Genomic DNA, 23975 nt, shown 5'->3' on the forward strand with positions numbered 1-23975 from the left:
GTTCTGAGGTTCTGAGGTACTGTTCTGAGGTTCTGATCTGAGGTTCTGAGGGTCTGAGGTACTGGTCTGAGGTTCTGAGGGTCTGGTCTGAGTTGTGTAGTTCGGTTTGTTGTTGACTGTCTCGTGTGTCTGCTTCTCGTTCTCAGGTCGATCTTGGAGAAGAGATTTTAATCTTAGTCTTATTAAATAAAGGTTAAATAAATATTTGTGTAATTGGTCACGAGCTTTTCCCCCATGTACTGTGTCCAGTTATTACTGTGATGTGGAGTAATGTGTCATGGCTCAGTTATGTGTAATTTACTCAGTAATAATAATTAAAACAAAGTAGGAACCACAACAGAATGAAACGTTATATTAGAGTGAAACACTTGTGAACTTATATAAAAAGTGTATTTAAAGCTCTATTGATTTAAACTGCAGTCCCGTCACACTGACTGAGCCACAGGCAGTCTGCTCAAAATCCAGAGCCTACACTACCCACAATGCAACTCACCTCTGACAGTCTGATCAGAGATTTAGGGCTGTTATGTTAGTGATTAATGACTAATAAAGCCTCGTCTGAAGCTACCGAATGTTCATATGATGTGTTAACGTGGAAACACCTGGGAACACCTGGGAACACCTGTGACTCACCTTTCAATGCAACAGATTTGAAATGATTCTGTTTTAAGACGTTAAACATGTCTGCTCTCTGCTGTATACTATAAGTGTAGGTATAAGTATATGTTATAATCTGTACTGTAAGTACCTGTATACTCACACCTGTTATAGTCTGTATTATAAGTGGCTGTTTACTTGCAGTACTTCCTGTAGATCCATAAACAGCTCACTACACTGGAATAAAGCGTTTCAATCAAACCAATGAAAATCTACAAAGAAAGATGGACTTACTTTCCACAGCGTGCACTGCAGAAAGAAGAGAGAAGAGTCACTTCAATGACGCAGGTAAACAACAAACCAGGTGATGTTAGTGTGTGAGTGGCTGCACAACTCTGACACAACGTTTCTACAGATCTAGTTCTGATGAGACATGAACAGACATGAGGACAGGACACTGTGAAACTTACCTCAGAGAGCATGAGGTTTTTGTATTAAAGCTTTAGTTTGATTTCATGTATTTAACTTTTTGTTCCTGTGATCTATAAATCAGTCTGTCAGATGTCTGTCAGAGTCGCCACACCGCCCCAGACACAGACCACTGCAGTCAAGGTGAGACGGACCAGGACCTCAGCAGGTGATTCTTGTCTCTTGTTTCTGCTGCTAAACATTCAGCTGTCACAGCCAATCAGATTCACCGATCTCACATCACAACCACGTGTCACATGATGCTGTTGTGTTCAGGGAGGGTAACCCACAGCAGAAATTTGAACTTCAGCCATTTTCACTGTTTGATGAAACAAACTGTTTGGACACTGATCTGCCTGACTGGCTGTTTCACTGGCTGTTTCACTGGCTGTTTCAGTATCAAACTACTGTCCTGAAGATGTAGCTCTGTCCTGCTGAAGCAGCTGATAGAAAAGGGTCTTTATGTCTCTTCATGTCTTCATGTCTTTATAGCTCTATGTCTCTTTATGTCTCTTTATGTCTCTTTATGTCTCTTCATGTCTCTCTATGTCTCTTTATGTCTCTTCATGTCTCTTCATGTCTCTCTATGTCTCTTTATGTCTCTTTATGTCTCTTTATGTCTCTATGTCTCTTTATGTCTTTATGTCTCTTTATGTCTCTTTATGTCTCTATGTCTCTTTATGTCTCTTTATGTCTCTTTATGTCTCTTTATGTCTCTTTATGTCTCTATGTCTCTTCATGTCTTTATGTCTCTTCATGTCTCTTCATGTCTTCATGTCTCTTCATGTCTCTTCATGTCTCTCTATGTCTCTTTGTCTCTTCATGTCTCTTCATGTCTTTATGTCTCTTCATGTCTCTATGTCTCTTCATGTCTCTCTATGTCTCTTTATGTCTCTTCATGTCTCTATGTCTCTCTATGTTCCTCTGAGTGTGTGATGGCTGGTTGCTGTTCACTTCCTGCTCTGGTTCATGAGGGAAACGTTTGGCAGGTGAAACACGACGATGGCAGAGCAACAATCAGCAGCAGTGAAGGAGGAAACACAGGAATCAAACAGACAAATACAGAGGAGAAACTAAACGGGTTTTAGGCTTCAGCTGATCAGCGGATACAGTATCAATACCAATGATCAGGTAATAATGTATAATTAAATGAATAATTAAAAATAAATCTGCCAGTCAGAGCAGATGGAAGATCAGCTGGATCAGTTTCAGTGGGAGCGTGATGACCTGAGGACTGACTCCAGGACTCAGACATCAGCTGTGACAGAGGAGCCTGAGTCTGTGCTAGAACACCTGGTCAGGTAAAGCCAAGATGGCTGACACACAGACACTGAGCTGGTCCTGACCTACACCACAGCTTTTACTGTGACATCATCTTCGTCATCTTCATCATCCCTTCACTGATGTTCTAATAAAAACTAATTTGAATGAGATTCACTGCTGCTGATCAGAACTGAATGAACAGATGAACAGATGAACAGATGAATGGATGGATGGATGGATGAATGGATGGATGGATGGATGGATGGATGAACAGGTAGTGATGAACTCAGAGACCAGGCTAAAGACACTGTGGAGTCAAGCTGCTCTCTGTATAAAGCACTGGACATATTCAGCACTGTGACTTATGAGTTTGTTCAAGGGAAAGTGAACTGACAGTAATGTGTTTGATCAAGTGTCTGATACTCTGTCCTCTGACTCTGTCCTCTGACTCCGTCCTCTGACTCCGTCATCTGACTCTGTCCTCGTCCTCTGACTCCGTCCTCTGACTCTGACTCTGTCCCGGTCCTCTGTCCTTGCCTCTGACTCTGTCCCCGTCCTCTGTCTCTGTCCCCGTCCTCTGACTCTGGCTCTGTCTCTGTCCCGGTCCTCTGTCTCTGTCCTCTGACTCTGTCCTCTGACTCTGTCCTCTGACTCTGTCCCGGTCCTCTGTCCTCTGACTCTGTCTCCGTCCTCTGACTCTGAATCTGACTCTGTCTCCATCCTCTGACTCTGTCCTCTGACTCCATCCTCTGACTCCATCCTCTGACTCCATCCTCTGACTCCGTCCTCAGACTCTGACTCTGTCCTCTGACTCTGTCCCCGTCTCTCTGACTCTGTCCTCTGACTCTGAATCTGTCTCTGTCCCGGTCCTCTGACTCCGACTCTGTCTCTGTCCTCTGACTCCGTCCTCTGACTCTGTCTCTGTCCTCTGACTCTGTCTCTGACTCCGTCCTCTGACTCTGTCTCTGACTCTGTCCTCTGACTCCGTCCTCTGACTCCGTCCTCTGACTCTGTCCTCTGACTCTGAATCTGTCTCTGTCCCGGCCCTCTGACTCCGTCCTCTGACTCTGACTCTGTCTCTGACTCTGTCTCTGTCTCTGTCCTCTGACTCTGTCTCTGACTCCGTCCTCTGACTCTGTCTCTGTCTCTGACTCTGTCTCCGTCGTCTGTCTCTGACTCTGTCTCTGTCCCGGTCCTCTGACTCCGTCCTCTGACTCTGACTCTGTCTCTGTCCCGGTCCTCTGACTCCGTCCTCTGACTCTGACTCTGTCTCTGACTCTGTCTCTGTCTCTGTCTCTGTCCTCTGACTCTGTCTCCGTCCTCTGACTCTGTCTCTGTCTCTGACTCTGTCTCCGTCGTCTGTCTCTGACTCCGTCCTCTGACTCTGTCCTCTGACTCCGTCCTCTGACTCCGTCCTCTGACTCCGTCCTCTGACTCTGACTCTGTCTCTGACTCTGTCTCAGTGAAGGTTCAGACTCTCCTGTGGTGCATGTCCTGATTAAAACACAGGGAGTGACAAAGCCTTTGGAGGTGGTTTGTATGGACACAGTGAGGGACACAGTGAGGGACACAGTGAGGGACAGCAGGTCTTACCGTGGACATGAGACTGCTGGAAACTTTTCCCTGGAGCAAAGTGGAAGTTTCCTGCCACCTGCAGAGACAAAGACAGAAGTGATGAGGACATGTCCAACATGTCCTGAACTAAGTCTCAGACCAACCTAGCTTGTTCCTCTGAACATTAGACCTGTTTCCTCCTGCTGATCAGCTGACTACCTGACATACTAATGATGATGACAGGTGAGTGGTGTCACCTTGTTGACCTCCAGGAAGCCGTACACCTGGCAGCCCTCGTTCTTCTGCTCCTGCATCTTCTGAGTGAAGCCCTCTCTCTTACACTGCTCGATGGTGTCGGCGCTTTTAAACGCCCAGCCTCGCCGCCGGTACGCCTCCCGCACGTCATCACAGGTGTTACAGCACCTGCACGCAGGCACGCAGGCACACACACACACACACACACACACGGCCAGTAAAAACAGGATCATAGAGAAAATACAGAGAAACGGTGTGTGTGTCTGCGTGTGTGTCTTACTTCAGGTCCTCAGTCTCAGCTCCGTAGCAGCTCTCACATCTGTTTGGGTCCAGTGTGGTGGGGTCAAACACTTCACCATCGTCAGCTTTACCAAGTTCTACACAACAACAATGACATCATCAACAAAACCATCACCAACGACAACGAAATCAACAAGATTAATAACAACGTCAGCAAGAAAACCTTTGTAGCTTTAGCTTAGCTTTAGCCTGTGTTGACCTCAGCAAACTGCCGCTCTCTGTCTCACACTGTTAAAACACACTATAAGGAAGTGTGACAAGATCCCTGCAGCTCCTGTCAGGAGGTCAAAGGTCAGCACTGTACCGTGTTTCTCTGCCTCGAGGGTGACGGGCTTCAGGTCTTTATCCAGACGCTGTTTGAACAGGTTGTGTTCAACGTCCAGCTGCTGCTCTCCGGCCACGTCCATTGCATCTATACTGAGGTCTGTGGGGGGGGGGGGCAAGAGAGGGGGCGTTTATAATCAACATGTAATCATTAGCATGTTAGCTTCTCCAGAAGGAACAGCTGTGTTACTCACAGGCGCAGGGCATGTGAGGGAAAATGACGTCGATGTTGATTTTGAGTTTGTCTCCTCGTGACGTGTCGACGTAGAGCTCAGGATGAACCTGTAGCACAAACACATCTCAGTTCAAACACGGCCGACTCTGAGGCAGCAGACACTTCCCTGAAGAAGTCTGACAGACTTAATGATCCGTCACTGTCATCATCAGACTGGTCTGATACCTGTGTTTCCTCTACACTCTAATGTTATCGACTGTGGATCATTGATTCATCTGTGACTTTCATCACCTCAAAATAATCAGATAAAAAACAGATTTATCTTTCATTTCTTGAAGTACTTTTAGGACTTCTTCTTCTTCTTGTTTTTCAGTCATTCATCAGATAACACTCACCTCTTTAGTGAGGTAGTACTGCAGCTCCGAGACGAACAGGATCAACATGATGATGCCACTGATGATGGTCACTGGGAGGTGGGGGGACAGAGAGAAGGGGGGGGGGGTTAATGTTGTGTGTGCAGCATCAAATCCTCCCACTTTTTAACTTCAATTATTAAATTATGAAAACAGTTCATTTTATTTCGATCAACTGATCAATTAATCGACTAATCGCTGCACCTCTAATTTCTCTATGTCTATGATACTGAAGTGTATATAATGTATACAGCTTTTCTACTGTCACCGCTTTCATCTCTTTAAATCTGTTTTATTCATGTCATTAAAAGTGATTCATCTGGCCTGGCCTGTGTCTGTGCTGCTGGCATCAATAAAGTTTTATTTAAATTCACCTCTCTAATATAAACTGCTGTGCACACCAGTCAGTCAGTGAACTATTAATAAAGTTTTATTTAAATTCACCTCTCTAATATAAACTGCTGTGCACACCAGTCAGTCAGTGAACTATTAATAAAGTTTTATTTAAATTCACCTCTCTAATATAAACTGCTGTGCACACCAGTCAGTCAGTGAACTATTAATAAAGTTTCTTTCTGAATTCACCTCTCTAATATTAACTGCTCACCAGTCAGTGAGGTATCAGAGCTTTATTTTAAATTCACCTCTCTAATATAAACTGCTGTGTAAACCAGTCAGTCAGTGTGTTTGAAGAGAAGCTGAATGACTGTATTTGTGTTTTTATCTGGTGTAACGTGATAAACTGTGACCGTGTTCAGCTTCTCTCCATTTATTAAAACACTGTGACTTCGTGTCGTTGACGCGTCTGATAATTATCACAGGTAAAATGTGGAATGAATCGGTTAGCCTTGTTGTTAGCCGCAGCAGCTAACCGCCCGCTCCGGGATAAATCGGCCGCTCACCGGTCGCTCCTCCCCAGGTCTTCACTCGGAAATCCTCCAGAGTTTTGGGATAAGCGTCAAACTGCTTCAGTTTGTTCAACGTGTCCATTTTGTGAAGCAGAAAACCGCCGCTGAACACAACCGTTACCGACAGATTCCTGCACTCCAGACACACATCAGTCCTCCTCTTTCACTTCCGGGACGAGCACGGGCCACGGCTCGACCAATCAGAGCCGGCCGCGTAATTCACTTTTTTCTTTTCTTTTCTTTTCTTTTCTTTTCTTTTCTTTTCTTTTCTTTTCTTTTCTTTTCTTTTTCCTCAGTGTGCTCAGTGAGTGAATGACATCGTGGACACAAAATAAATTGTTTGAAAAAGAACTGAATGACTGAATCAATTGGATTTAAATGTGTCAGTTTTATATGTTTTATATAATGTATATTAAATTTTATGTCATGATGTGGCCATAATCATAATGTTTCATATCAAACATTAACAATACTCCAGTTTCCTTTTAAAAAAATCATTCCAATAAAAGAAATACCTGGAAAATAGATTATATATATATACACACACACACACATATATGTGTATATATAAATATATATATATATATATATATATATATTATTATACAAGATTTTTAGGAGATTTGTAAAAACCTGATTCTGTAACATCTGTCAGGCTGACACGTCTTAATGACTGTGGACAGAGGTGAAGGAGGATATCAGGAGATTTATATTTAGTTTTATTAGACTTTGTACAGAAACAGAAACATATTTACATTATTGACACTGAGCTCATCATGACACAGTCTGANTATATATATATATATATATTATACAAGATTTTTAGGAGATTTGTAAAAACCTGATTCTGTAACATCTGTCAGGCTGACACGTCTTAATGACTGTGGACAGAGGTGAAGGAGGATATCAGGAGATTTATATTTAGTTTTATTAGACTTTGTACAGAAACAGAAACATATTTACATTATTGACACTGAGCTCATCATGACACAGTCTGATCTCCAAACTTCATCTGTTCTGTTCCCTCTCTAATCAAACCTGATCATCAAAGATGTCAAACTGCCAAAATTGATCAGCTGGATGTGTCAATAATCAATAAACACTGTCACATGACAGCTCATCAGCAGACCTTCATTGATCAGCATTTGTTTTGACAGTTGAGTTTCTGTGCAACATTTGAAGGAGGGAAGAAGAACGACAGAAGATGAAGACACTGATGAAGTGATGATCAGAAACAGCACAGACGTCCTTCATCACTCCTCCTCCAATCCCTCCTCCTGCTCCTGCAGCTGGATGCGGGAGGCGAGCTCCTGGTCACTGACCTTCAGTTGACCTATGACCCCCAGGTCAGCCACGGCCGTCTGGACCAGCCGCAGACGGGTCTCTCTGAGGGAACGCCTCAGCTTGGCTCGCCGGTTCTGAAACCAGATCTGAGAGGAGAAGAAGAACTTTATGTTCTAATTTAAGATATGTATATTATAGATTATTAATCATATATCATGTTACAGACTCTGAAGTCCCCTCTCTGTGGAACTGTCCTGCTGTCGTACTGAGACTCTGGAGGAAGAACTTCAACCACAAGAAATGAAACTCAGTCTCAACCTGGATCCGGTCCTCGTCCAGGTCCAGTCTCACAGCCAGCTGCTCCCTCAGCTGGATCCCTGGGTAACAGTTCACCTGGAACACTGTCTCCAGGACGCTCACCTGCACACACACACAGAGACACACACCCACACACAGAGACACACACACAGAGACACACAGAGACACACACAGAGACACACAGAGACACACACAGAGACACACAGAGACACACACAGAGACACACAGAGACACACACAGAGACACACAGAGACACACACAGAGACACACAGAGACACACACAGAGACACACAGAGACACACACAGAGACACACAGAGACACACACAGAGACACACAGAGACACACACAGAGACACACAGAGACACACACAGAGACACACAGAGACACACACAGAGACACACAGAGACACACACAGAGACACACAGAGACACACACAGAGACACACAGAGACACACACAGAGACACACAGAGACACACACAGAGACACACAGAGACACACACAGAGACACACAGAGACACACACAGAGACACACAGAGACACACACAGAGACACACAGAGACACACACAGAGACACACAGAGACACACACAGAGACACACAGAGACACACACAGAGACACACAGAGACACACACAGAGACACACAGAGACACACACAGAGACACACAGAGACACACACAGAGACACACACACACACACAGAGACACAGACACGGAGTGAATGACTCATTCATTGATCGTTTGAATGATTGATTGATGGATGGATTGATCGATCGATCGATCGATCGATCGATTGATTGATTGATGGATTGATCGATCGATTGATTGATGGATTGATTGATTGATCGATTGATTGATGGATTGATTGATTGATTGATGGATTGATCGATCGATCGATTGATTGATGGATTGATGGATTGATCGATCGATTGATTGATGGATTGATTGATTGATTGATCGATCGATTGATGGATTGATTGATTACCTGGCTGTTGGTGAAGGCGGTGCGCGGTCGGCGTCCAGCGTACCAGTTTGATGTTGGTCTGTGTGTCAGCTGAGGATGAGGATGCTGATGGATGAAGCAGAGGCTGTTTCCTCTGTTCTCTGTGGATCATCATTAAGATATGTATATACATATATGTGTTTTCCATTGACCGTTGTTACGTCATTTTGTTCTCAACAAATTATACAATGTACATCAGTAAACACACACACACACACACACACACACACATATATATATATCAACTGGGTTGAATCAACAGTGTGTTTAGGTTTATCTTAGTTCATTTAGTTCAATTAAGTTGAATGAGTTAAATGTGATGGAGCTGAGGAGACCCTGAGTAATTAACAGAGCACCTCGTTAACAGCTGTTGTTAAATCACATATGAAGCACAAAGCAAATAAAAGTCATTCAGACCTTTTCTCATGTGACAAGAGTAACACTGGTCTGTTGATTGACAGGTGAACTGTTTACCTGAAGGTGTCAGATTACACAGGAATGTTTTAATTACAGCAGCTGATTCATTTAAAATGTGAATGAAAGATACTGAAGTCGGACAGTGACACGAACGAGCCACAGTGTACATTTCTGTTAATAGGAAGGTGCTTTTATTCTGAAAAGATTTTGTCTCTTTATGATTTTATACTTTAAAGTGGATTTGACATGTGACCTTCATCCACAGAGACACACTGCTCTGATCCACTCATCAGACTGAAACCTGTCCATCATCATCCTCACATTTAATCTGTCAATATTCAATATTGATAATGCATCAGTTCTGTATTTCCCTCCTGTTCTTCAGACTCTTCAGAGGAAGGTGTCTGTCTCACCTGTCCACGGCCGGTGGAGGTTCAGGCAGTTTCCTGCTGGATCCAGATCCAGACCCAGAATCCGATCGATGGAGAAGGTCGATCTGCTGTCTGCTGCCACGGCGGACGCCATGACAACCAACGTGTCTGATCAATGAGCAGGAAGTTCCCCGAGATCTGAAAACAACCAAAACAACTTCTTCTGAATCCACCGTGAAGAAACTGAGTGTTGCTCCGGAGACGGAGCCGCAGACTGAAGCTGCTTTAAATGAGACGACGAGCTCCAACCAAACTACAGGAGGTTTACCATGTGAATGAGACTCCCTGAGGTCCACAGCTAATCTGTGTGTGTGTGTGTGTGTGTGTGTGTGTGTGTGTGTGTGTGTGTGTGTGTGTGCGTGTGTGTGTGGTGTGTGTGTGTGTGACTGACAAACTTTTCATTTTAGCTTATATATTATAACCTTATATATAATAACCTTTATTTATAAGTGCTTTACAGAAATAAAAATACAAATAAAGACAGCGATTAAAAACAAACATCATAAAACAGAAGTACGTGAGATGAAAATATAGATTGTTGGTATCATAAGAAAATAAAACACAACAAAATAAAAAACAAAATAAAACCCTACAAAATTAAACACCAAATAAAACAACAAAATAAAACCCTACAAAATAAAACACAAAATAAAACACTACAAAATAAAACACAAAATAAAACAACTAAATAAAACGCAACAACATACCAAACATTCATAAAAAGCTTTCTGATCAAATGTTTTAAGAAGAGTTAAAGATGCTTCCAGTCATTTAGATCTGGCTCTGCACCTGAGTTTCCCCTCAGGTGATACTAAGTTTGTGTGTGTGTGTGTGTGTGTGTGTCCTGTTGTGCCGATGAATGGTGTGTGTGTGTGTGTGTCTCTGTGTGTGTGTGTGTGTGTGTGTGTGTGTGTGTGTGTGTGTGTGTGTGTGTGTGTCTGTGTGTGTGTGTGTGTGTGTGTGTGAGTGTCTGTGTGTGTGTGTGTGTGTGAGTGAGAGAGATTAGACAGCAACACAAAGCGAATCACCTTCTTTTCTTCTGAATTACCAAAGTAGAAAATCAGTAAGTTGTGACAGAGGAGGGTCCGTCCTCCTGCTGCAGGTCTGAGTTGAAACTAATAATAATAATAATGATAATAATAATAATAATAATAATAATGATAATGAGACTAGAATAATGCTATTAGCCTAATCTGTGTGTGTTGTGATGCAGATGAAGCTCGTAGCGTCTGAATGCAGGTGGAAGCAGCAGGGAGGAAAACCTTTTCACAACCAGATTAGCTGCTAATGAACCAGCAGCACACTTGTTTGTTTATCCCTCATTGGGGGGTGGGGGTGGGGGTGGGGTGGGTCACAGGTGAAGAGGAAGGACACCTGAACTCTGACTCTGTGTGACCGCAGAGAAGGAAGAGTTCAACTATCTGGAAATAAACTGATTGACTTTCTCCAAGATATCAAGACAGAAGATCCAGTTTAATCTCATGTCTCTAGGAGGTTAGCTTATTTTAGTTCAGCATAAGACTGGAGGAAGAGGGAAACAGCTGACCTGGAAACCTTGGGAAGCTGTGCAACTGTTTGAGCATGTGTGAGCCGGTGTAAACAGGAAGTAGCTTGTCTCCTCTGCAGTAAAGCCTCTGAAGGAGGAGCAGCAGAGACAGTTGTAGCATTAAAACAGAGAATGTAAGTGAACAGCAACTGCTAGCAAAGACAACAAGGTCAGTAACTCTGTCATTCATTATCATGTTGTATTCACCACTGGTAGTCCAGGCTGATGACAGCCAATCAGGAGAGACCCTGGCTGTGACCTCATCATTTGCAGAGGTCTCACTCTGTCCAGACTACAACACTGACCCCAGAGTTTTCAGACTACAACACAACCCCAGAGTTTCAGAATAAAACACAACCCCAGAGTTTCAGAATAAAACACAACCCCAGAGTTTTCAAAGTGAAACAGGTCCAGTGCTCATGTGGATGGAGGAGAAAACGTAGGAAAAGAGATGCATTTTAAAACCAAAACGTAGTCGTGTGGACGGAGCCTGAGACGTGAGGAGCTCAGAGAAAACTCTGATCAGGATTTCTGCTGGATGCCTCGGTTCACATCCAACCAGGAGGAGAGAGAAGCTGCTTCTCAGTCTTCATGAGGTCGGATGATGTACAACTCCACCCTTCAGTCAGAAGATGGATGGATGAAAACAACAGTTTGGGATGAGGATGGATTACAATATTCCCTGTCATGATTAAAGGCTCATTCTCTGATGAACATTAATGTGTTCATGAGACTGTGCTGCGTCCAGGGAGGTCAGAGGGTCACAACATATTGTTCTTCCTTCAGGAATCATTAATATCACAGTTAATGTCATGGACACCTGACCAGTAGTTTGTACATATCATTTCCTGTGTGACTCAGTCTGATGTTCTGAAGAAATGAACAGATGACAGAAGAGGAAACATGTAAAACACATAAATATAAACATGTATCCAGACAGTGGAGGGTTAACAGTATCTGTCTGTAACTGATAATCTTAGACAAACTCTTCAGATTGTAAATCGTCCTGAGTCACAGTTAAACTGCATCAGATAACTGAGCTCAAAGCTCAACAGTAAAGTGACTGATTCACCAGAGACGAACCAGGTCAAAGGTCACAGATAAAAACCATGTCTGCAGAGCTGGTGGAGAGAGAAGGTAATACAACAGTATCCAGTATGTAAGAGGAGATCATCAAAGTCTAACCCACCAGTTTCTTTGTCCCTGAAGAACCTGTGTGAGGACTTCTTACTGCAGAGACATCAGAGACCTTCAGCAGGGTCTGAGCCTCTCTGCAGTCTGCACTCTGAGAAACTCAGACTCTTCTGTCTGGACCACCAGCAGCCAGTGTGTCTCGTCTGTCGAGACTCAAAGACACACACCAACCACAGCTTCAGACCCGTTGATGAAGCTGCAGAGGATCACAGAGAGGAGCTCCAGAAAGCCCTGAAGCCTTTACAAGAGAAACTGAAGCTGTTTGAACGAGTTAAAGGAGACTGTGACCAAACAGCACAACACATCAAGGTCCAGGCCCGACACACTGAGAGCCAGATCAAGGAGCACTTTAAGAAGCTTCACCAGTTTCTACAGGAGGAAGAGGAGGCCAGGATCACTGCTCTGAGGGAGGAAGAGGAGCTGAAGAGTCACATGATGAAGGAGAAGATGGAGGCTCTGAGCAGAGAGATAGCAGCTCTGTCACACACAGTCAGAGCCACAGAGGACGAGCTGAGAGCTGAAGACCTCTCATTCCTGAAGAACTACAAGGCTGCAGTGGACAGAGTCCAGCAGCGCCCCCTGCTGGAGGATCCACAGCTGCCCTCAGGAAGGCTTGATAGGAGGAAGGTTGGGTAGGGGGGTGGAGGGAGTTGGAGGGAGGCTGGAGCGGGGGTTGTGAGGGAGGAGGGAGGAGGAGCGGGGGCTGGAGGATGGTTGGAGGGGGTGGAGGGAGGAGGAGGCGTGGAGGGGGAGGAGGGAGGTGGAGGGGAGGAGGGGGAGGAGGGAGAGTGAGGGAGGTGGAGGGGAGGAGTTAGGAGGTGGAGAGGTGGAGGGAGGGGAGGGGTTGAGGGAGGTGGAGGGAGGTGGAGGGAGGGTAGGGAGGGGAGGGGGTGGGGGAGGTGGAGGGAGGAGGAAGGAGGTGGAGGGAGGTGGAGGGGAGGTTGAGGGAGGTTGGAGGGGGGTGGAGGGGGGAGGAGGGGGGCAGGTTGAATGTGTAACAGCATCACTGTATATTTCTCTATATATAATGTATATAAATATCATTGTGTTGATGTGTGTTGATATAGTGTGTAATATGTCAGAGCTGTTGTCTGTTAGATTGAAATATGGAACCAGAGCTCATTGATCCTGAAGAGTCTCTGACCACTGAACCTTCAGACGTGGATGTCACATGATATCTGCTTCCTGTCATTCAAACATGGTCTAACGTGTAGAAGAAGTCCATGTTGCCTGTTGAGAGCTGACAGGACTGGAGGTTTGTTCCTCCTGTTCAGGACAGTAACAGTAACAGTGTTTGTACAGATCACAGTCTGTGTCCAGTTTGTTCACAGTCACAACGTGTCATATCTTTGATCTCTGCTGTTTCTCTCTCATTAATTACTGATGATGTCTGTTCACTCAACTAACTGATGACTTTTTTCTTCATGAACTAATAAAGCAGTCAAACGTGTTCATGTCCACTGAGTGTGATTTCAGCAGCTCAGTGACAAACACAGCTGAATGTTGTTGTTCTGGTCTTCCTGCTACACTTTGTCAACTTCCTGTCCTAGCTTAATGCTAAACTTAGAAACTAGCTAACATTAGTTAGCTAAACTGTGACTTTAGGCTAAAGTTAGAAACTGTAACTAGACCAGACGTTAGAAATGGTACAGTCCACTTTAGGGGTGTCACAAGATTCTTCCAGAGATTAATATGAGAAAATATATAGTAATAATTACAAAAACAGGTAAGAAATGTGTATAAACTGTAGTTTTTACCTCTTTTGAGAAGCTCCAAGTCTTAATCAGGGGTCAGACCCCCTCAATCCTCCCCATAATTCAAACCCTGCATCAGTGACTTTTGACTTTTTGTTTATATGGATAAACAGACTTCACCTCATAGTATTTGTGGTCATTTTGATTTGCGTCAGTTATATGAATGGGATGGACCATGAAGTTGATTGAACTCTTCTCTGAAACAGTTTGAATAAAACATGTTTTTGTTGGCTTTCCTCAGGTTTTCATCTTTCACTTTTATCCGTTGTGTTTTTAATTCAAACTGTTCCATGTCTGTCTCAGACCATGAGATTATTGACGCATCAGATTTGAGCTTTTTTTATGTTGTGTGTTTCTTGTTGTATTTTATTGTACAGCACTTTGGTCAACCCTGGTTGTTTTAAATGTGCTTTACAATTAAACGTGAACCTTCATGAAGGAGGATTTATTTCAGGACTGATATTTCAGCTGTTGTTCTCATGTATTAGCAAACATACAGATCATACAGGTGACTGCTGGTTTCTCTGACAGATAATTAACAGCCCAGACGGTTGTTTGAAAATACTAATGATTTTCTTCTTCTAACCATCCAGATGAAGAAGTGTAAATACAGATTTTAAACTCACTCACCAGGTTCCACTCTGGTTCCTGTCCTTGAGCCAGTGACGGCGGCCATCTTTGTTTTGATTCAGAGACAACTGGTTAAAAATCCTGTTCATCACATGTAGGACAGAGTGTTTTTTCTAAGATGGTTCTAGAGATCAGCACAAACCTTCCATCTCTGGTGAATCACCTGCTGGTTACCTTTCAGCCCCCCCCATGAACATCATCATATTGCATTCATGTGCATGTCGTTCTGTAAGAGTGTGATGTCACGTTCAGACGCAGGATAAACTTCAGGCAGGAGGAATACTGTTTCACTTTACTGTCTCGTGGTTTTTGATTGTTCATTGCAGCAGCTTGGTTTGGTCTGATGTGTATCGTTATTACTGTCTTTGGTAATTACACAACTATTCTTGTGGTGATGATGATAAATGAAGGAATCTGTTGCTTCATGTTTCTCAGGGACGTTCAGTATAGTTTCTAACAGTTCATTGTAGCCTGTGATTCAGCTGCTGCTGTTGGTCTTTGAAATGAATGTGGTCAGAGGCTGATCAGTTTCATGGTCTCTCTCTCTCTCTCTCTCTCGATGACTAGACGTGTGTGTGAAACCTAACGGTAGCGACAGGCCGTTCCTGTGTGTACTAGGAAATATAATCCTGCCGCCGCCACTGAACAGAGATGTGACCTGAAACCAGTCTGAGCGGAGGAGGAGGTGATTCTGGTTCTACCTGGTGTTAGAAAGCCACACACTGACATGATGATGATGATGATGACGATGCTGAGGTCTGGAGTTGGTTCAGGTCAGTTTATTATTTATAGGACAGAGTATCGGCAGTAACAGAACCAGACTCCACACGGTCTCCTTGAACATAATTTATTTGTACAGTGGAACAGAGGTTCAGGTCGGTGAGTTCACTGACGCTCTGGAGACGGATGTTTCACGGCGTCTCTCGTCTGGTTGTGGAGTATCTTACAGAGACGGTAACTGGTGTCTGATTGGAAATGAACTGATACCAGCCATGCCTCCATGCAGATCAAACAAACATTAACTTTGTGGAGGGTGCGTTCAAAAACACCACAACTCTCTTACACAAACCGGCACCACGATGCTCCACAAACAGGAAACATGTCATACATCGTTTCTACACGTCTAAAAAAAGGCCTTTTTCTGCATATTTATATATTAACCCCGGTCTCTCCACCCTTGTAGAAGGGTGTGTGTGTGTGTGTGTGTTGGTCAGTTGTTCTATGTCCATGTGATCATGGTGAGCTGAGCGTTGTGGGGTGATTGAACGCAGCCCTCTCTGGTAGCTTTTAGGCCCAGATGGGGGGGTTTCCTTTTACTTGGGGGGCCTGTAGGCGATCTTCCTGCTCTTCAGCACAGACCACCTGTGTCTCTTCAGGTAGTACAACAGAGGGATGAGGATGGCCGAGCCCATCAGCAGCTGGAAGAACCAGAGGAGACAGGTGAGTCCTTCGACATGTGACACTGTTTTACACCTGTTCTACAGAGAGTTTACTGTCAGGTCAGGTGACTCTGACACCTCCCTCTACACCTGACTCCTGACTGGATCACCTGTCTAACCACATAAACATCTTAGAACTGATCCAGTAATCACCAGTCTGGACCAGCTGACTGAGTCCCTGCTGGACGCCGTACCTTCAGTCCCATGCGTTTGCGCTGGTCATGCTCCGGCTCGGCAGCCCACCTCAGGAAGGTACACACATCCTTAGCAACCTGGCTCATGGTGGCGGGGGTTCCTATGGCAACAGACACACAAACATCAGCACCGTGATTCTTATTACAACATGTGTAAATCACTCTCCTTCACACAGAGGCTGAGTGATGAGGTCAGTGTTTCACGACCCAGCAACATGAAATAAAGTTCATGTGTTTGTAGACGAACAAACAAATGAACAAACAAATAAATCAGCTGGAGCGGAAACTCTTCTTCTGCAGGTTTTTATAAAGAACCCTGAGGAAGAACTCGACGCCTCATTTTAACATTAGATCACGTGACCTCGATCTGTCACATAATGCAGCGGAGGTGTGGACTGATTATACACTTAGTTTATTTGTCTATTTATTTATTTTCCGTTTATCTACATATTTAACAGGGACAGTTTACAGTTTGACGTAGATTGAAAACAGATCATGAATCTAACGTGTTGCACAGAGAGTTTCTATCTGCTGCTGATTCTCCTCTCCCGTCTCTAATTGACTTTTACATGTTTAATGTCATTAAATCTGTCAATAACAAAAACAACACAGGGATAATATCCTACAATTATCTACAAATATACAGATGTTCAGTCTGAAGACAGACAACAACAACAACAACAACAACAAGCTACAAACAGTCGAACAAAGACAATTAACAGAAATAATGATCTAGAGATGAGAACAGCTCTGGTTTGATTCTCTGAACCTTTGTTATAAATGAATTTATAGCTGAGTTAATGTGATTTTAGTTGATGATGTGTTCACTGTCCTCATGGAGAAAGCTGATTTTCTAAAGTTAGATCTGTGACGTGATATTTCACAGTGACCTAACCTCAGGTCTTTGGGTCTATGTGAAGACTCTGGGATCACTCATTATAATCCCATGATTTTTATAACAGTATACGCCCTCCACAGTCTGACTGAAACCTCTGTTATTACACTACAAACTGCTGCTTGTATCCTGTGCTCTCAGTCTATGTTTCTACCTTCATCATCATCATCATCATCATCATCATCATCATCAACACTTTGTTCTGTAGTGAACTCATCTCCTCGACTTGTCAACGGACCGTCCTCTGGACTTACCTCACTCAGCAGACGTCACTTCACTTCATCATTTATTTATATCTAAATTATATTAACTGTGAGATTTTGACACTTTCACATAATTAGGAATTTTAAACTCATAGTATCAGGGCATGTTTTTATTTTGTAATCTACTTCCTGTTCCCTGTTGTGAGGAAGCAGCTGTAAGTGAAGCAAACTTCATCAGTGTCTCCTGACGTCACACACGTCCTCCAGCCTGGTGTCTAAATTCATCTGTCACTGCTGTTAAAAACCTTCTGTTTCATTTGATTAACTTGTCATTCTTCTTCTCTTGTGTTTTTGTTTGTTTTCTTGTTCATGTGACAGGCGTCATTGTTAATAAGACTTTCTTCTTCATGTCTTTCCTGGTAAATAAATGTTGAATAAAACTAAAGCTGAAGTTTCAGTAAAAACTGAGACTAGTCAATATTTATCCTCAGTTCTCTTCTGAGCGTCTGTGATGGAAGAGCTGAACAAACAGGATTTTATATTTTCCTTCAACAAGTTGTCATTTCTGTAAATGACTTTGAAAATGATTTGAGTTTATTTTGTCACGTCTCACATCATATATATATTTATGTTATTTGCTCTTCTGTATTGGGTGTGTGTGTATATATATATGTATTAGTAGTTGGAAGCTGAGGAAAAGCTGACGATGCTGCTTTGTTTATAGTGCAATCAAACACACACACACACACTCACACACACACACACTCACCATCTTCGTACTCCAGCACCTCGTTGTAGATGGGCGGAGCCATGCCAATGGCCTGTCCGGGGAAGTAGGGGTTGTAGTAGAGTCCCTCTCTGACGCTGACTCCGGCGGGGGGCTCACAGTATCCTGTGAGCAGGCTGAACACGTAGTCCTCTCCTCCATGTCTGAGGGCAGAGGGAGGGCAGGTGAACACCACACACTCACACAGGTCACTCTCACCTGTCAGCTTCCTGGTCGTTACCTGGCGTTGACGATGTAGCTGAGGTCGGGGGGCAGCGCTCCGTTGTTGGCGACGCGGGCTGCCTCAGGGTTCGGGTACGGCTTCGGGAAGTAGTCCGACAGTTTACCTGGACGAGTGAACATCTCCCCACTCTCATCAGGACCGTCCACCACCTCCACCTGAGGACAGGGACAGGTAAGAGTACATATATATACACACAAGAGACACACAAGAGACACACAGAGAGACAAAGACACACACACAGACAAAGACACACACACACACAGAGACACACACACACAGAGACACACACACAGAGACAAAGACACACACACACACACACACACACACAGAGACAAAGACACACACACACACACACAGAGACAAAGACACACACACACACACACACACACAGAGACAAAGACACACACACACACACACACAGACAGAGACAAAGACACAAACACACACACACACAGAGACAAAGACACACACACACACACAGAGACAAAGACACACACACACACAGAGACACACACACACAGAGACACACACACACACACACAGAGACACACACACAGAGACACACACACACACACACACACACACACACACACACAGAGACAAAGACACACACACACACACAGGCTCACCTCCTCAGCGATGGTCTTCACCTCGGCCTCCGTGTGCGACACTCCCACCAGGTTCCTGAAGGCCAGGTACTCCATACTGTGGCAGGCTGAACACACCTGTTTATACACCTGGTAACCACGGCGAATGCTGAGGGGGCAGAGTCAGAGAGAGAGAGGGCGAGTGATTAGTGACAGTGTTTGATAACTGCAGCCTGTGTGTGTCTCTCTGTGTGTGTGTCTCTCTGTGTGTGTACCTGGCGTGGTCCAGAGAGGACAGAGGTCCGGCGTGGCTCCAGGGGTAGTTCGGGGGGTGGAGCTCCAGGTCGGAGGCTTTGACGGACTGGTGCAGCATCAGAGCGAGCCCCGCCCCCCCGGCTGTGACCACACCTAGCGTTGTCAGGGCAACCTTCTTGTTCCGCGGCAGACTGGCGAAGGACATGTTAGCCTACAGCGGAACAGAGAGTGACCATCATCGTTATTGATTATTGATCTGTGCTGATTGTGCAGCGTGTCGTACATGTCATTGACAGTGTTAGCTTCTGATTGGACGAAACAAGCTGCAGCATTTTTCACTTTCTTCACTTTCAAATCCAAAACTAATGATTGAGTTCAAACATCAGCAGTATTGATCTGAGGATTTAAAGTCTTTGATAAACCTTTATTACTGTGTCAATAGTGTTTGTTTACATTTATTAATGCTCATCAACATCTGAAGCTTTGACCGAGGTCAACCAGTGTTTACACCAACATCTATTATTTACCTCACTGATTAATTCACTGATTATTTTATCAACTCGTTCTCCCCTTGTTTGATTTATAACTTGTCAAAGATATTTGATTCCATATTGGAAATCTTAATTTGTGGAAGCTGAATATGACACAGGTCAAAAAAAAGCAGCTGCCACGTCTCAGGTTAAAGTCATGTTAATACATCACTACAATAATAATAATCTTCTGATGATGTAATAATAACTTCAGCTGTAGTTAGTGTAATTATTGAAATAACAGCAGTGTTGACGACATGACTGAGTTTTCCACATTCAGCTCAGAGTCAGAGTTCAAACTGTCTTTACTTCGAGTGAGCACGCTGGTCGTCCTTATGAAACTGCCCTTCACTGGTGCTTCTGTAACCAGGCAACAGTCACATGATAGCATCACACACACACACACACACACACACACACACATCATCCTCTACCTCCAGCCTGAAATCACGCTACTCTCAGGGGATCAATAAAAGATTCTGATTCTGAGATATTTGTATTTTACTTGAATATTTCAAATTTAGGTTACTTAATATTTCATTACTTCACCGTACTGTAGAGGGAAATATTGTACTTTCCTTCTCTTCATATAACTGACAACTATAATTATCTAATTATATTCACAAAACATATGATCTCTTTATAAGATATGCTACATTAATATTGACTCAAGGCCTTGGACACATATCCACACAGGTGTTATCAGACCTGCTCTGTGTCCAGTTGTGTAAAGTTAAGCTGTGATTCACATGAGGTCACATCTATGTATTAAAACAAATGATTAAGTAAGAACTTCTCCTGCAACAGAAGTAACAGGACAGTTTCTAGTTTCTCCTGGAAAATATTATTTTAGTTTTGCTTTATTATAAAATATGTAATGTGTTAATAAAGGCTCTGCCTGTCAGCTATCTGAAGGCGCCAAAGGGAGTGTTTTACTTTACTTTAAGTGCAGTGTGCTGGGAATACGTGTGCACATTCACTGCAGTGGGGTTTTGACTGCAGCTGCTTTACAGTTAACTTCACATGGTGTTATTGTTGCTGTTAGTGGGGTGAAGGGTCAGAGCTGCTCCCACCATCAGACCCTGATCAGGGGAACAGACTCTTCACCCCGGCTCTCTCTCTGAGGGACAGCGGGGACAGATGAAGGATACAGCAGCTCACAGGACTCCTCCGCCGGAAGTCCTTTCAGTCCTTGAAATGCTAACTCGCTAGCAAGCTGATTAGCTCAGCTACATTAGCCGTCACTGTTTCTGACAGTTGGTTCAACACTAAATCAACAGCAAAGTCTATGATCACACAGTCTGGTGTGGAAGCTTATAACCACGTACTGTTAGCTGAGATATAAGTTTAACTTTCAAGAACGAGCCCGTTAACTGGCAGGTTGATCCTGCATAATGGGTTAGCTAACCGGCTAGCCTAGCCCGCTTATGTACTGATGAATACCGAGTTTGAGCCGTCTGTGGGGGTTGTTATAGCGTTTCCCTTATCGGTGTCGGTCTCCATGTTTCAACAATGACTAAATATCTCAGTAGTAAAACCCACCGTTATTAACGACATCCTGAAAAGAGTGGGAACACGAGTGACCTTGTCTCACCCCGATGACAGCAGTCGGGCTAACATTAGCCCGCTGCCGGGACGCCTTTCTATCTACCCGCTGTTTTAAACACAGGCCCAGGTGATGAATATAACTCCCATCCATCGACCTACCTTGGGCGTCTTGATAATTTTCGGTGCGCTGAGGAGAGCTCTCCCACTCCCCGATAACACCACGACTCGTAGCGCCGCCATCTTGTCTGCGGTTCTCTGGGCTGGAAGAGGCTGCTGGACCAGCGACGAGCCGGGCACAGGATGCTTCCGGTCTGAACCTTCAAAATAATAACAGCATGTGTGAAGTGCGCAGGATTGTAATTACATGTGACGTCCCGGTCACCACTGTCAGATTAAAACCTTTATTTTAACCATTCCTAACAGTTTTCTACTCGACGTTCCTCTCTACTGAGATAAATGAGACAAACATATGGGTATGTTTCTTGAATGATAATTTATAGAGGGTGGGTGTTGTTGCTGTGTGTTTTGGCAAATGAGTATGAACATCTGTAACTGTAAGTCACTTACAAACGGGAAAAATGGAAAAAGTTTAATGAATCAATTTTATGCTGAAATAAAGTAAGATACTCAAAACAAAATATTCTAACAAACAATACATTGACACCATATATAGACATCATATACTTGAAAACTAAATGAAAAAGCTGACCCACCGTTAAATTTAAGGGCTGACCCCTCCTCTACGGACCATTAAGTATTCTCCCTTTCTCCCAAAGTGTCATGTCTGCTCTTATTTTGAAGGTAGCCCTCAACGACCGGAACTAGGTTACATATCTGGACTCATTCCGGCTAACTTGACGCAAACCTTACACAACCTGGATTTACACAACCTGTTTTTTCGCATTATTTAACAACATATTATTAACATTAACACTTACATTAATATTAAAATGAACATTAGCAGACGCAGTTTCTGTGTGTTTAATAATCAGTTATACGGTGAGAAGTCATGACTCTTCATGACGTTTGATCACAGAAAAGTTTTCAGACTATTGATCGACGATAACATGATTTTAGTTACGACAGGATTTGTTTTATGTAGTTTGTTGTTTAAAGCTCTTTCTTCATGTGGTTTGACACTGAGGACAGAGACGACCTCAAGCTGCTTTTGAATGAAAAACTTTATTAAACCACTGAACAGATGACAACATGTACACATAGTGTACATACATCTTATCTTTTTCTTTCTTTCTTTCTTTCTTTCTTTCTTTCTTTCTTTCTTTCTAAACCTTTCACTTAAACATGTTTCTTGTTTTTTTTTGTTGGGACTAGATCAAATACTTTTCTATTTGAATTTCTGTTATTTTTCTTTTTAGTTTATCTGTCCATTACTGGTCTGATTGTTCAGTTACTTCCTGTTAACCCAGTTGTGTTAGTGAATCAGGTTCAATCTCATGTCTTCAGAAAGACTTCTGTATCTGCCCCATGTACTTGGACTCTGTCTTTCAGCCTCATGGTCCCTTTTCAGCCACTGAGTTCCTCTGTCATCACCATCCCTGCACACAAGACAGTCTCAGCCCAGTCTGGTCTAGTCTGGTCTTTCAGATCAGGGGCGTCCCTCTCATTTTTCACCTGATCTCCGTCACCTGTTCTCTGTCACCTGTTCTCCTTCTCTTAGTCCTGACACCAAGGTCTCCACAGCTCTGAACAGATCCAAACCAGAGTTGAAGGTGTTACCTGTTTTGTCCAGAAGGTGGAGGCACAGCATCAGAAACTAAAGCAGCACTTTATTAGGAACACATGTACACCTGCATATGTGTACAACTATCAAGTCGGCCAATCACGTGGCAGCAGCAGATCCAGGTGAAACATGATCTCGGAGAATCTGAGCTTTTTGATTGTTGGTGTCAGATGCTAGTTTGATTCTCGAGCTGCTAATCTCCTGGATGTTAATTTAGTTTTTACATCAGTGAGCAGCAGCTCTGTGTCGATCAGAGGTCAGAGGTCAGAGGAGACCTGAGCCTGACAGAGACCTGGACCTGACAGAGACCTGGACCTGACAGAGACCTGGACCTGACAGAGACCTGNTCCAGGTGAAACATGATCTCGGAGAATCTGAGCTTTTTGATTGTTGGTGTCAGATGCTAGTTTGATTCTCGAGCTGCTAATCTCCTGGATGTTAATTTAGTTTTTACATCAGTGAGCAGCAGCTCTGTGTCGATCAGAGGGCAGAGGTCAGAGTAGACCTGAGCCTGACAGAGACCTGGACCTGACAGAGACCTGGACCTGACAGAGACCTGGACCTGGTCTTCTGTGACACACCTTCATGCGTCAGATACACATGAGAGAGGAAACTGAACTTGAACTTCAGACAGAGACTGTGACCATGTTTCCTGAGGACTTGGTTCCCGTTTAGCCCTGGTCCAGTCTGAAGAAAAAGGAGTCCTGAACAGTCTGGGGTAAATCTGAATAAATAAAAAAA

General features: G+C 43.8%; 3 protein-coding genes across 3 annotated transcripts in view; all 3 read right to left on the minus strand.

Annotated features, from left to right (window-relative positions):
• Window positions 1-6404, minus strand: part of ergic3 (ERGIC and golgi 3) — an 18936-nt gene extending 12532 nt beyond the window's left edge. The window contains exons 1-7 of the mRNA XM_022767712.1: window positions 6252-6404; window positions 5332-5402; window positions 4956-5043; window positions 4742-4861; window positions 4418-4514; window positions 4140-4305; window positions 3922-3979 (exon numbers count right to left, since the gene is read on the minus strand). Coding sequence (XP_022623433.1) covers window positions 3922-3979; window positions 4140-4305; window positions 4418-4514; window positions 4742-4861; window positions 4956-5043; window positions 5332-5402; window positions 6252-6339 — 688 coding nt within the window. The 5' untranslated portion in view covers window positions 6340-6404. The remainder of the gene's footprint in view (window positions 1-3921; window positions 3980-4139; window positions 4306-4417; window positions 4515-4741; window positions 4862-4955; window positions 5044-5331; window positions 5403-6251) is intronic.
• A 1106-nt stretch (window positions 6405-7510) lies between these two features.
• On the minus strand, window positions 7511-9802 carry LOC111238280 (homeobox expressed in ES cells 1-like). Its single transcript, XM_022767710.1, has 4 exons — window positions 9691-9802; window positions 8843-8961; window positions 7860-7961; window positions 7511-7687 (listed from the first exon to the last, which is right to left on the minus strand). The coding sequence occupies exons 1-4, from the start codon at window positions 9800-9802 to the stop codon at window positions 7511-7513; spliced, it is 510 nt and encodes a 169-aa protein (XP_022623431.1).
• A 5861-nt stretch (window positions 9803-15663) lies between these two features.
• LOC111238283 (cytochrome c1, heme protein, mitochondrial) lies at window positions 15664-21800 on the minus strand. Its single transcript, XM_022767713.1, has 7 exons — window positions 21653-21800; window positions 19436-19626; window positions 19203-19329; window positions 18571-18728; window positions 18333-18493; window positions 16466-16566; window positions 15664-16250 (listed from the first exon to the last, which is right to left on the minus strand). The coding sequence occupies exons 1-7, from the start codon at window positions 21731-21733 to the stop codon at window positions 16146-16148; spliced, it is 924 nt and encodes a 307-aa protein (XP_022623434.1). The 5' UTR covers window positions 21734-21800; the 3' UTR covers window positions 15664-16145.
• Between the last annotated feature and the right edge of the window lie 2175 nt (window positions 21801-23975).

This window comes from Seriola dumerili, unplaced genomic scaffold (assembly GCF_002260705.1).
Source record: "Seriola dumerili isolate Sdu_G_001 unplaced genomic scaffold, Sdu_1.0 BDQW01001254.1, whole genome shotgun sequence".
NCBI classification, from domain to species: Eukaryota; Metazoa; Chordata; class Actinopteri; order Carangiformes; family Carangidae; genus Seriola; species Seriola dumerili.

What these genes read in the sequence shown, in the direction of transcription:
- LOC111238283 (XM_022767713.1), bottom strand. Translation starts at nt 21,733, where the DNA reads ATGGCGGCGCTACGAGTCGTGGTGTTATCGGGGAGTGGGAGAGCTCTC. An exon ending in TCCTCTCTGGACCACGCCAG is followed by an intron (nt 19,330 to 19,435) that starts GTACACACACAG and finishes CTGCCCCCTCAG; the next exon opens with CATTCGCCGTGGTTACCAGG. An exon ending in GGTGCTGGAGTACGAAGATG is followed by an intron (nt 16,567 to 18,332) that starts GTGAGTGTGTGT and finishes CTGTTGCCATAG; the next exon opens with GAACCCCCGCCACCATGAGC.
- LOC111238280 (XM_022767710.1), bottom strand. Translation starts at nt 9,802, where the DNA reads ATGGCGTCCGCCGTGGCAGCAGACAGCAGATCGACCTTCTCCATCGAT. An exon ending in CCTCCACCGGCCGTGGACAG is followed by an intron (nt 8,962 to 9,690) that starts GTGAGACAGACA and finishes GATGATCCACAG; the next exon opens with AGAACAGAGGAAACAGCCTC. An exon ending in CCGCCTTCACCAACAGCCAG is followed by an intron (nt 7,962 to 8,842) that starts GTAATCAATCAA and finishes GTGTGTGTGCAG; the next exon opens with GTGAGCGTCCTGGAGACAGT.